The sequence below is a fragment of the Centropristis striata genome, chromosome 6 (assembly GCF_030273125.1).
Source record: "Centropristis striata isolate RG_2023a ecotype Rhode Island chromosome 6, C.striata_1.0, whole genome shotgun sequence".
Classification (NCBI taxonomy): domain Eukaryota; kingdom Metazoa; phylum Chordata; class Actinopteri; order Perciformes; family Serranidae; genus Centropristis; species Centropristis striata.
In genome coordinates, this window is record NC_081522.1 from 20,863,797 (window position 1) to 20,875,996 (window position 12,200).

General features: G+C 38.1%; 1 protein-coding gene across 1 annotated transcript; it reads right to left on the minus strand.

Annotated features, from left to right (window-relative positions):
• Positions 1-34: 34 nt before the first annotated feature.
• tbxas1 (thromboxane A synthase 1 (platelet)) lies at positions 35-7,744 on the minus strand. Its single transcript, XM_059334776.1, is given in 15 exon segments — positions 35-267; positions 718-880; positions 1,010-1,147; positions 2,004-2,092; positions 2,807-3,148; positions 3,235-3,362; positions 3,591-3,739; positions 3,823-3,911; positions 4,594-4,710; positions 4,814-4,910; positions 5,425-5,477; positions 6,052-6,145; positions 6,557-6,572; positions 6,575-6,677; positions 7,444-7,744. Coding segments are annotated over 14 exon segments (1,647 nt in total). The 5' UTR covers positions 6,657-6,677; positions 7,444-7,744; the 3' UTR covers positions 35-177.
• Between the last annotated feature and the right edge of the window lie 4,456 nt (positions 7,745-12,200).

Here is a 12,200-nt window from a genome sequence, read left to right on the forward strand (position 1 = left end):
AAATTTGCCCTGAGAAATCTGGGCTAGTAAGGCCTCACGTAATATTCTAAAACATTTGATATACAGTATTATGTTGGTTATCAGAAACAAAAACATGGAGGATTTCCCATCCTTTCACAGATCACTCCTTCACTCTAAAATAGCAGCTTTCTTTGAGGAGATTAGAAACATGGAAGTTTAACCTTCTCCTGTGTTTCTTCTTTGAATTTTCACAAATATTCCATTTTTTGGTCCTAAAGTGCTTGACGACTTCAACTCAAGAGGAACCTGCACAAAGAAAAGACCATATGTAAAAGGAACATCTTCCATTTAATTTACATGTACTGCATGCATTTGTACTCAAATGACCTCAAATGTCTAATAAAAGCCATGGTTGTTTTATTGATTGTCATGTTCGTAAAATCCTGAAGCAACTACAAAAAGTGAACATAACAGCTATGTCTACGCTCTCTTTGATCCCTAATTTATTCAGATGCTATAATATTTTCATTTCTCTCTTGAGTGCATAATGATGGGATGTTATCATATAAATGCAGACACACTGAATAGCTATTATCACTGCAGGACTGACTCAACACTCCTATATTTTTCCAATTTCACCGTGTTTGCCTGTGGTAAAGTAAATGTTTTTCAAATGCACTAACTGTGTTTTCTGTGTTTATGAATCATTTCTAAGACTCAAACAGATTTTAACTTGTTGTGTTTAATCCAACCCACCTTGGTCTCAGGACAGGCCACAACGGTGAACCTGCGGAACAGACGCACAAGAGCAATTTTCATTTCCAGCAGGGCGAGCTTCATCCCCACACAGTTACGGGGACCGGCCCCGAACGGCAGGTACACAAATGGATGTCTGCTGGCTTTGGCCTCTGGTGTGAATCTAAAGATCAAGATAACACCTTCAGACATGTGTCAGCAAATACAGTCATGCCAGCTACTAGATTCAGACAGAAGAAACACAAGGTGCAGACAGTATAGTTTTAATTATACAGTAAGATCAGCCTCCTACCGCTCAGGGATGAACCTCTCAGGCTCTGGCCAATACTCCGGGTCATAGTGGAGGAAGCCCACTGGGATCTCCAGCGTCGCTCCTTTAGGGAGTAACTGGCCGTTCAACACACAGTTCTGCTCGATGTCTCTCGATATCCTGTGTGGAGCAAAACGCAAGGAGGCATGTTTTATTTTTCCTTCTTGATCTTGTGAACTTGTTCCTTGTGACAAGACTACGGTGGCCCTGAGAGCTCACAGCGCTGCAACTTAAGGAAACATGCAAATACACAAAACACAAGCAAATTGAGAAAACATCTTCATCATTTTGACAACACAAGCGCAGCGTTTAGAAAAAGCGCTGCAAAGACCACAACACAACACAAGTGTTTCCAGAGGACACTTAAAAGTGTTGCACATGTCTGGACACATGTGATATTAAGTTATTTCAAGATAATTCACGTTCTAACGTGAAATGATCACGTTATTTCATGATAATGATATTTTCATGTTATAACGCGATATATAGCGTTAGCTCGCTAGCCCGTATCAATCACATTGCAGTTAAACAAATCAGATAAATGAATGATACACGTTTTAGTTGGTATCTCTCAACGACATTGAGTTGGTCTTGCTAGCCCGCTATCGTTAGCTGGCTGACGTTAGCACGCTATGATCAGCCGCTAACGTCAGCATGCTATCGATTGGCTGATATGATCGTTATTACAAGAAAAAAAATTGTGAAAAAATCTTGAAATAACATGATAATGTCACAAACGTGTCCAGACGTGTGCATCACTTTTAAGTGTCCTCTGGAAACACTTCTGTTGTGTTGTGGTCTTTGCAGAGCATTTTCTAAATGCTGCACTTGTGTTGTGAACGAAATTGATGAAGATGTTTTCTCAACTTGCTTGTGTTTTGTGTATTTGCATGTGTTTTCTTAAGTTGCAGTTGCTGTGAGCTCTCAGGGCCACCTTACAAAACCTAATAAAGCTGCATATTTTATCTTAATTTACCTGAATCCAGGAGGGTAGAGGCGCAATACTTCACTTATAACCATGTCTAAATACTTCAGCTCCTGGATATTTGTGTAATCTGGTGACTCCTACCAAAAAATAACATTAAGTCAGCATTATTCAGTAAAAGGGAAAAATGAAAATTTAAAAATGGATGTACAGTGAATTTTTTTCTTTAACCCTTAAGAGCCCATGGTGACACCTGTGTATCAAACACTTTAAATCTTCTATAATCTCCCATATTCAGCTTTATGCTTCACATTAACTCATTAAATCCCTAAGCGACACATACTCAACACCCTGGTGTGGTGGTCATGCGACTGTGACAGTGTCTTGAAAAATGTGAAAAACAAAATGTGGGTGTGACTGAAAACAGAAATCTAAAAAAGTATCTAATTTTAAAAAGCTTTTTATGTTACTCGGCTAAGTTTAAACCCATTTAACAATTCTAATCTGTTAATGTCCTTTATTGCATTTAACCTGTTCTGACCATATTTCCTGAACAAATTAATATAAAAGAAGTTACAAAAATATCACTGTGACGTCAAGTTTTTTTAATTTTAAAATAAGAAATACCATAAATGCCCAATGTGACATATATGTCACATCACAGATATTTGACATTTAGGGGTAGTATGTATATATATATTTTTTAAACATCATAAATGTGTTCTATGTGGTCTGTGGTATATCCCCCATAATTTTCCTTTAAAGATAAATGGGCCTGGGTTCTTATGGGTTAAGAGAAAAATCCACTACATGTCATAACTAGCTGAAGAAAATAAGACCCCCAACACACTCACATGTTTAGTAAAGAAATCGTCCACCTCTTCCTGCACTTTGCTCTGGCATTCTGGGTGGATGGCCAGACGGTAGCAGGTGAAAGCCAACGTGTTGCTGCTGGTTTCATAGCCTGCCACAAAAAAGACAAAAGCCTGACCTACAATCTCATCCTCAGTTATCATCTTTTTCTGTGGCCGCCTGGTGGGGGCCTCCTGTGGGTGGTCGTCCTGATCCGAGGCCGACGGCTGTGTTTCCTGGTTCCTGTGAGCCGGCTCTCCTGCATTGCTCGCTGTGTGATCCGAAGACACAGACTCGTTGCTGGTTCGTGCATCTAACATCAGCTGGAGGAAGTCTCGACGCCTCTACATGCAAAAAGACGGAAAGAAAATTGTAAAGAACTTCATAGGTAATTTTATGTTGCCCTGCATCAGATTTCCATGTGAGGTACCTGCTCGGGAGGCTGCTCCTCTCTCTGCCTGATGATCTTCTGAGTGCTGTTGATGAAGAACTGACTCATCTGGTCTCGTCTTTTGTTGGGCATCAGTTTAGCCAGAGGAGCTATGATTGGAAAAGCAACTGAAAACACAAAGCAAATCTGTTGATGTAACTCCAAAATTACAGCCTCACACATGACTGCACAAACATAAAATGCTTTAAATAGTTACTTTAACATTTCTTTGTTTTCCCCTTAATTTTCTTCAACTTTACCACCAATTAAGAATTTACTTGGGAACCCCAGATACTTGAGAAATGTAATAATTCATGAACACAGTATAAATAAGAATACAAATAGATCTGACTGACTGAAAAACAGCATGATTGGTCTGAAGAAAGTAAAGGAGAAGAACATCTGCGCATGGCGGACAAACGGGTCATCTGGGTTGTTCTGAGAGTCCACCTGAGTTGCAAATGCCACGCTGGCGATAACATCCATGGTGAAGCAGCCAAAACACCTGCAAAACACACAGACAACAATATGAGGACAGAATATGACACCTTAATACTAAAAACTTGTGTTTACTGCATGAGAGTTTACTTGTGGATGTCAAAAGCCTCTCCTGACTCAGCCAAGACATTCAAGTTGCTCATCAGGGCGTCAGTGGATGTGTTGATGAGTGGAATCATCTTCAGGAAAACAGAAAAAAAAAGTGATAAATGTCTCAGCTGCTGAGGCTTTCTGTGTAAGGGAAGACACACACAAACCTGAAAAAACGTTCCATAAATCTATTTTCTAACTAAATATTTACTTGCTTTTGTAGATCACCAATGAATACACATACCGACTTCAACTGCTTCAAAATGGAAATAAAAGATCCAACATGTGATTCAGTTTAAAAGCAGACATGCAGTTAACACTGTGGGGCTAAATATTAAATAGTATTATTCCATGAGCTCCACTGCCTTTTGTTGTGGGTTAGCATGGTCATTAGCTTTGGAAGCAATTTTAAACAAAGCTGTTTGCAGGATGCACAGCAAGGAGGTAATGTTGGAGGCGTTGTATGATTAATAACCCTAATATGATGATGGTGAAAGAAAGAAAACTACACCTCATAAAGCATTTCATTTAAAAATAGGAAGAAGAATTCATAATCAGTTTTGAATCCTTTCATATCCCATTGCTGTCCCTTTTTTAGACAAAAAAAATATTCCCTCAAATGTCAGTGAGCGGTATCTTGCAGATATTAATCTTTCTTCTTTTCTTTACTTGGCACATTTTAAGACCACAAAATAAATTATTTTGTAATAATTAAATAATTATCACCTGATTTCAAGTGGCCCCAAATTAATGACAACATTCATATCTGACCTCTTTCATCTTGGCAGTACTGAATGTTGGGTTCAGGATGCTCCGCACTCTCTTCCATTGTTCATTCTTCAGCATGATCAGACTGTCAGACATGGGCTTGGAGGCAAAGCGAATAGTCTGCACAGAGAAACAGGAGAGTACGGACACACATTTGTTTTCATTACCTTGTCAAAGCTTCTGTTAATGAGCACAAAGTGCATGCTATGTTACATTTCCTGACCATCCTGTTTGGGAAGCTGCTGAAGTCCTTGACCATCACTTGTCTGAGCATGTCAGGGTCCGCTACCACCACCACTGGTTTCCGGCCCAAATAGTACCTAAAATGTGGAGTCTCAGTCAAACAACAACCTTAACCATTTATCAGGCGAAAAACTATATTCAGGGGATATCAAAATGGGGTTGAGAAAAAAGTTGTAAATTTACTAAATTAAAGTGGCAAATCTACAAGAAAAAAAGTCGCAGATTTAAGAGATTTAAAGTGGTGAATCTGTGCAAAAAAAGTTGCAGATTTAAGAGATTTAAAGTGGTGAATCTGCGAGAAAAGTAGCTTTTTTCCCACTTTTTTCTCATAAATCGGTGACTTTTTTCCACGCAGATTTGCTACTTTAAATTTCCTAAATTTGCAACTTTTTTCTCGAAATGTTTTTATTTTTTATTTTGGATATCCGCTGAAGTTACCAAATACGGTTCTTCGCCTGATAAAGGGTTAATGCTGCTAACAAATTTTTTTTTTTTTACCAAGCAAATGGTTTCATTAAAATTTTAATGAACAAAATGTTCAGACAATCATTTCATAATGATGCTGATGTTTAAAGTGTTTCTTTAACTTACCCACAAACTCTGCCATATGTCTTTATGAGATCATTGAGAGGGTCCAAAAAACCCTGAAAAGGAAAATATAAAAAAAGTGATGAACATTAATAAATTAAGTTTTTTTAATAGTTCTTTACAAAACAATCTGCACTCGAAGATTTCAGCACGGCTATTGTTATTTACCATGTTTATTCAACATTGGAGGAGAGCCAGGAAGTAAAGTAAATTGTCACAGTGATTATGGATGTGCTAGTCACGACAATTGATGCTCCTGTTGAGAGAGTGGTGATTAATACCCTGACAAGCCAGTAGAGGTCACTCGCTAGTCAAGCCAGTGCTGGTAAAAGAGGGAATGACGCGTAGTTGTGTGTGTCACCAAGTTAATGTTTAAATGTGTTGTCAGATTGTTTGTTAGTGTGTCGTTAAGTTAGTTAATGTTTTATTTGTGGGTTACACCATACATTAAATATTTCTGCTTTTCAGTGTTCCTCGTAGAAATCTGACAAAGTAAAGTAATACATTTGAAGGTAAATGTTCCTTACATTCCTGGTTAAAATGTTTCATAGTCCTGACAGGTTACAGACACAGATGTGTACAGAATGAGCGAGGTGTCTCAGTTTGATGGAAAATGCAGCAATATCTTACATGGCGAAACATGAATATGTTGCCCAAGAAAGGTGCTGGCTTTGGATGTTTGATGCCACATCGGGAAAGGGCCCCAAATGGGTAAATTGAATACCTAGAAGACAGAGCACAGGGATGTGTTGATGAATGAAAAGAATTCAAATACAGTGAAGAATTAAGACAAACATTTCCCTCAAATCTTCAGCCTGTTGATTTATTATTACAGTGTTTAGCCCTGACAAATGCTGACGGATGTGTTAGCATGATCAACCCTTCTTTAGTCTGTTCCCTGGCTGGGTTACAACATTTTGAGGTGTTCCTTCAAGAGCTTCCCTATAAAATCAGAAACCCAAACATGCAAGGCAGCAAACATCACATGTTATGAATCAGAAGTGCACCGATTTTCTGAAGGGTGTGTTGAATTTCCACAAAGTATGTGTTGTATGTTATTACTAGTTTACACAAGAGACTAAATTTCCACAGCTGCTGCATCACAAACAGACAGGTATTTGAAGCATTTACTCACCAGTAGAGAAGACTCTAAATATGAGAAAGAGGTGCAGAGTAACAGACAATCCACTGGCCTTGATGTAGATTACATTTAAGAAATCAATGACAGCCTCCATAATGCAACTCTCAGTTCTCCACTGCCAGCAACAGAAAGAAAAGAGAAGATTGTAAGAGCTGCTGAATATGTGCTGAAATAATGCAGTAAATCTCTGAAGTCCAGGAGATTTTGGTTCAAATTTGTCAACTTCCTATGCATTCTGTATCTGTTTAGCACCTTTCAGTCTGCCCTTACATCACATGCATGGCTTCTTTTTCTCGACACAAACTTGGCTATCAGTCAGATTTTTCATTTTATTTTAATCAACAAAATGTAAAGCTACCAGGAACCCATTTCCATAGACACAGGTGTCTATGGAAATGTACCAATTTTTTTTTACCATTTATACACACAAAAACAGCAGAAAAAATAATAAATAATAAAACTGCAAAACAGTCTATTTGCATATAGATTAAAAAATAGTAATTGTTTTCATTGTAGAAAGAAAATTCACAATTTTAAAATGGTCTAGGAACATAAATGGCACACTGTGAAAGCTCCTATGATTGCACTTTCAACTGGCTTTCTCAGCTTGTCTACATATCATATATAAATTAAGTTATTACAATAAATAGATGGACTCCAGAGGGTTAAACACCACATCCTTCTTTACTGTCACATGAGAATGTATCGTTTCTCAAAATCATGACTGTACAAGCTGACCACATCTTAACCTGACGTGACAGTACGTCTCTTTGCGGACTATGCTAGTTATTTGTTTTAGCAGCTTTGTCTGAAGCCTTGAGTGTTAACTCTTTCTCTGTATTTGTAACAACGGGGTGTATGTCTGTCACCTCTATACTCACCTCTGTTTAGCACAAATGCTGCGTTTAGGACCTGTTCCCATGCCAGAGTTTAACCTACGAATATCACTCTTATTCCCGAAGCTGAAACAGCATTTAACAGCATCACAATGTGACGTTACGTCATGTGATGCTGTTAGGCTACCACTAACTTACACAACACAGGTCATCGACCCGTAACGTTAGTATCTTTGCTGCACGTCGTAAGGTTTTTTTAAGTAACTTGTCAGCGCCGTTTAATTTTAGGAAATTATATCTGGAGAAAGTTCGCACTATTACGTTCAAATTTAGGAAAAATGGGCTCGTTTAGGCTCACCTTATATTCTGCTCACTTGTCAATATTATTTTGAAGTCCTCTTCATGCTGTCTAATGGTCGCAGCCCAACAGGAAGCTGAGGGACATACTGCCACCTACTGGGCGGGAGGGTACTGCACCAGAGGAGAAAATGTGTGCGAAAAAATATTAATTAATTAGGGCCTCGGGGCAATCGCACCGAGCACTGGTCCCATACAGCAATAGCTGTAGGGACCAGTGCTCTGTTATACTGTGGATTTCTTCTTATTCCTCTTCCGGACGCAATTTCGTCCCGCTACTAGCGATTAATGTTCTTTTTTGCTCATTTTCTTTCGGCTGTCCCATTCATTTCAATGCAAAATTTTGGGCAGTTTTTCGCGACTTACGTCGCGAAAAATTCATATTCTGTAGAGAAAAGTAATAGCACACCGATCCTGATCAAACCGCACGTTTTGATATATAATTTGTCCTGCAACTCTTTGAGTTGCAACTCTTTGAGTTGCAGGACAAAAAAGAAACATTAATTGAAGATTTTCAGACGTCTACTTCTCCGGCATAATTTCACCTAGAGACTCCATTTAAACTTTAAACAGTAGACAAGTCTTGTGTATTGGTGTATTACTTTGCGTTTCGATAGGTCATATAGTTTTTTATCAATCCCTGTTCAATGACCATGATCATTTTTGGAGAAATTCTGAGATTATAATGGGTGTGTATTGCACGGAATGTTCGTGTCAGAGTGTGTGATGTCATCGCTCAGAGTGTAGAGGGAGAGGTAAAACTGTCAGAAAATAAATTTGAAAACTGCACTCCAGGCTGCAAATTCCACTCTACAGAAATAATTTATACATAGAAATGTAGGAAAATTTGTCTTTTCACTCACAATCCTCTGGTAAAGCTGTCAGAGTTATAATTTGGGGGTACGATGCAAAGATGCGCCACCAAAACCACCAACAGCCTCATTGGGTCCCATATTAAAAACGCAGGAAGATTTCGGAAAAAGTGAGATTTAACTGTTTTTTTAGATCGCTCTAACAAAGCTATTTTTAATTTTTCTTAAAAAAAACAAACATATGTAGAGGTTCAGGAAGAACTCAGGACGCTCAAAGTGAAGTCGGATCAATGATAGGTATTATGGTTTTGCCAAAAATGCTTTCTGTTCGAGGCCAGAAATTTCACTCTGCCCACCTCTGGCTGCTTTCACTGTGCCAGAAGATTCCACAGCTGTTAATTCCATTGATTGCTCTGCTCTGATTGGTCGACCCCAACGCTTTGATGTTTTTGATGTGATTACAGTTACAGATACATGCACACACACACACTGGTCATTTAATGTAATATCAGTTAAAGATACACGCACGCACACACACACTGGTCATTTAATGTAATATCAGTTAAAGATACATGCACGCACACACACACTGGTCATTAAATGTAATAACAGTTAAAGATACACGCACGCACGCACACACACACACACACACACACACACATACGCACGCGTAAGCGCGCACACTCCTCCAGATACAAATGTTTCACACACACACATTTTGAGGTTAAAGGGCATAGGTTGCTGTATAAATAAATACTTGAAGAGGAATAGTATCATAACATTACTAGTATTAATTGTTTGAAATCTCTGAAGAATCTCATCATAGTGTACACACACCGGCAGTAGCCCCCGTGGCCCTTTCAAAATTTCCCCCAGAGGAAATTTTCTAGTTGTTTCTTTCTTTCTTTCTTTCTTTCTTTCTTTCTTTCTTTCTTTCTTTCTTGTCATGTATTTCATACTCATACCTTGGTCATTGATTGTGTCAACAATGTGCTGTTCATTATTTTGAAAAAAAAATGTCTGAGCCTTCCTACAGAGCCTACTATTCACTTTTTTTCATATCACTTGACTGGCTTGGTTTTGAGTACAATAAAAGACAGCATTAGAGTGAATGTGAAATAACTGACCATGCCATCTGATTGATGGTTTCCCTGTCTAGCTTACTTCTACTATAATAATGTAATTAGCCTATGTGCACTGATTCACCCTTTGCATTAAATAAAATAAATTCATACATTCTATTCATTTGCTATTAATTGTTGCGTGTCAACTAGTTCAATCTTGTGTTTTTTATTCATGTCTATATGTATGTAAATATATATTATCATTTATTTTCCCCTTCCAAAGGCAATGGATAATGGGAAACACTGTATTAGGGTAATGTAAAATAAACTTTGACTTGACTAATGTTTTTTCAAGTTCATTATGCTTGTGCATGATTAGGCTATTTGGGTGTGATTGGGTGTGTATGTATATATAAATTCAAAGCTCCTAAATGAAGCTATATTATGTTATCATTCTCAACTCTCAATGATCTAATCATCATAGGATTAAACCCTGACATTTATTTAAAAATATTTGCATAAAGGCCAGTTTCCTACACATTAATGACACAGCTGATATTAAATTTCACCACACACCAAAGTTTATTTTTATTTTAACCGAGTCCTTAAAGCTCACATCTTTAATTCTCCAATTTAATTAGGGAAAGTAAGAGATTATTGATTTTAAAAAAGGTGTAATTACTGTTAATCTACTGAAATGGCGATAATATATTAAATGAATATATCATATTTTTGAAATCTCCCTACTGGTATGATGCATTTTAAAAACTTGACAATTTCAACAACTTTAAGTAACAAGTTAAATATACAAATCAATATACACATATATGTTTGTTATGTATATGTTTTTAGTATGTGAGCTTTATATTTTGTATAGTTTTACATATTGATGATATAGTTATACGTTTCATGCACAAACAAGTAACAGATTAAATAAATGTTGAAGATAAAAAGATTGAAAAGCCTAAAAGTATGACAATTAGCTCATAACTAGGTTTTGAAAGATGTTGGTTCTTGGACCTTATCAGTTAAGGAAGTCGTGACCTCTAGGAATCAAAATGTTTTAGTCCTTCAAGGCGGCAGTTTGCAGTTCCTCAAATTGCCTGTAGAGTGCGTTCACACACTATATTATCTCCGTAGTGATGCTCACCCTGTCTACAAACATGGGTAACGATATGAGCTACAGCATCAGAAACACTGTTTACAAAGAGCTCTTTATTCCACTAAAAGATCAGAGCTCAATCAGAATTAAAAGCCCACATATAAACACGTCAATTAAAAACACAGTAACCTACCAATTCTAACATATATCCCCACTCAAACAGTGGTTGAAATCTTTCACCATCTATTTATGACACTTGGTATAGTTTTTGACAGATTTCCACCCATGGCAGGGGCCACAAATGACTCCATTTCTCCAGCAAGAAAAAAAGAAAATTGCTTGCCACTTGAAGTCAATGTGGCCTTTAGGACTCCCTGTTAAACCACTTTGATGAAAAAAGTGGAGGAGAGAAAAATGTGAAAATCCTTGGCCAACACTGCGCAGACTGTCACTGAGAAAAACTACTCCATAAGTGTTCACAGTGCAGAACAATACACTATTAACTGAGAGGAACAAAAACATTGCACTACATCCATCTTCAGAGCATTTTTTACTCCACATATGTAGAATAAGAAGTCAGCAGGCAACGCTCCATACTGTTCATGTGCACAGCGGCTATTGTCATGAGTCTGACTTCTGGGAAAAGATCACCAGGGCAACTGCAGGCTATTTGAATTCACATGACATTGTGTCCTAATTATGCAGACTCAATGACAGTTACTTATCTAAATCCTTTGAGGTGTTAAACAAAGCTGACTCTACACATTTATAGAGTTTGTGTGCATGTGACATGATTAATCAATCAGTATCTTCCTGCAGAGCGAGCCATGTCACGGCCTGCAGGATGTGCAAAGATCTATGTGCTGATTTATGCACTTAAACTAACAAATTAATACACACTGCCAATTGCTTTGAGAGGCTCCAGCAGCGACATACACTTAACAGCAATCTGTTGAGCGGTGCTCTTGGCCTGAGAAGGAGGTAATGGAAGGCATAGCATTTACCTTTTGGCCTCAATGATCAAGCTTTTCCTTAGAGATCATAAGGGCACAGAGAGAAGGTCAAAGAGATCCACGAAGATAAAGAAAGTTATAGAATATTAGAGGAGGACATCTGGATTCAGAGGAGGCTTTCTCTCAAAGTTCATTCTCCCAAAGCTGGGATGCACAATATTTCTGGTCTGATAAACATGTGACATCCTTTGCGCAGCATGCAGCCAGGCAGGAATAACAATGGGAGCTGGAGCGGCACTAAGCTATTAATAGAGAGACTAGCTGAAGAAGAAGTAAGGAGTTGGGTATGGCCTGCTCCGAGGACCGCCAGAGGGCACTGGGAGCCTGGAATGAAGCACGATGTAGACCCATCTCCCCCTCCTCTGCCAGTCTACCATTCAGACTGCCTGAAGCCACTGTGTGCCAAAGTTTAACGTATGGTTGAATGCAGTCTGAAATGATATTGCAGACATAA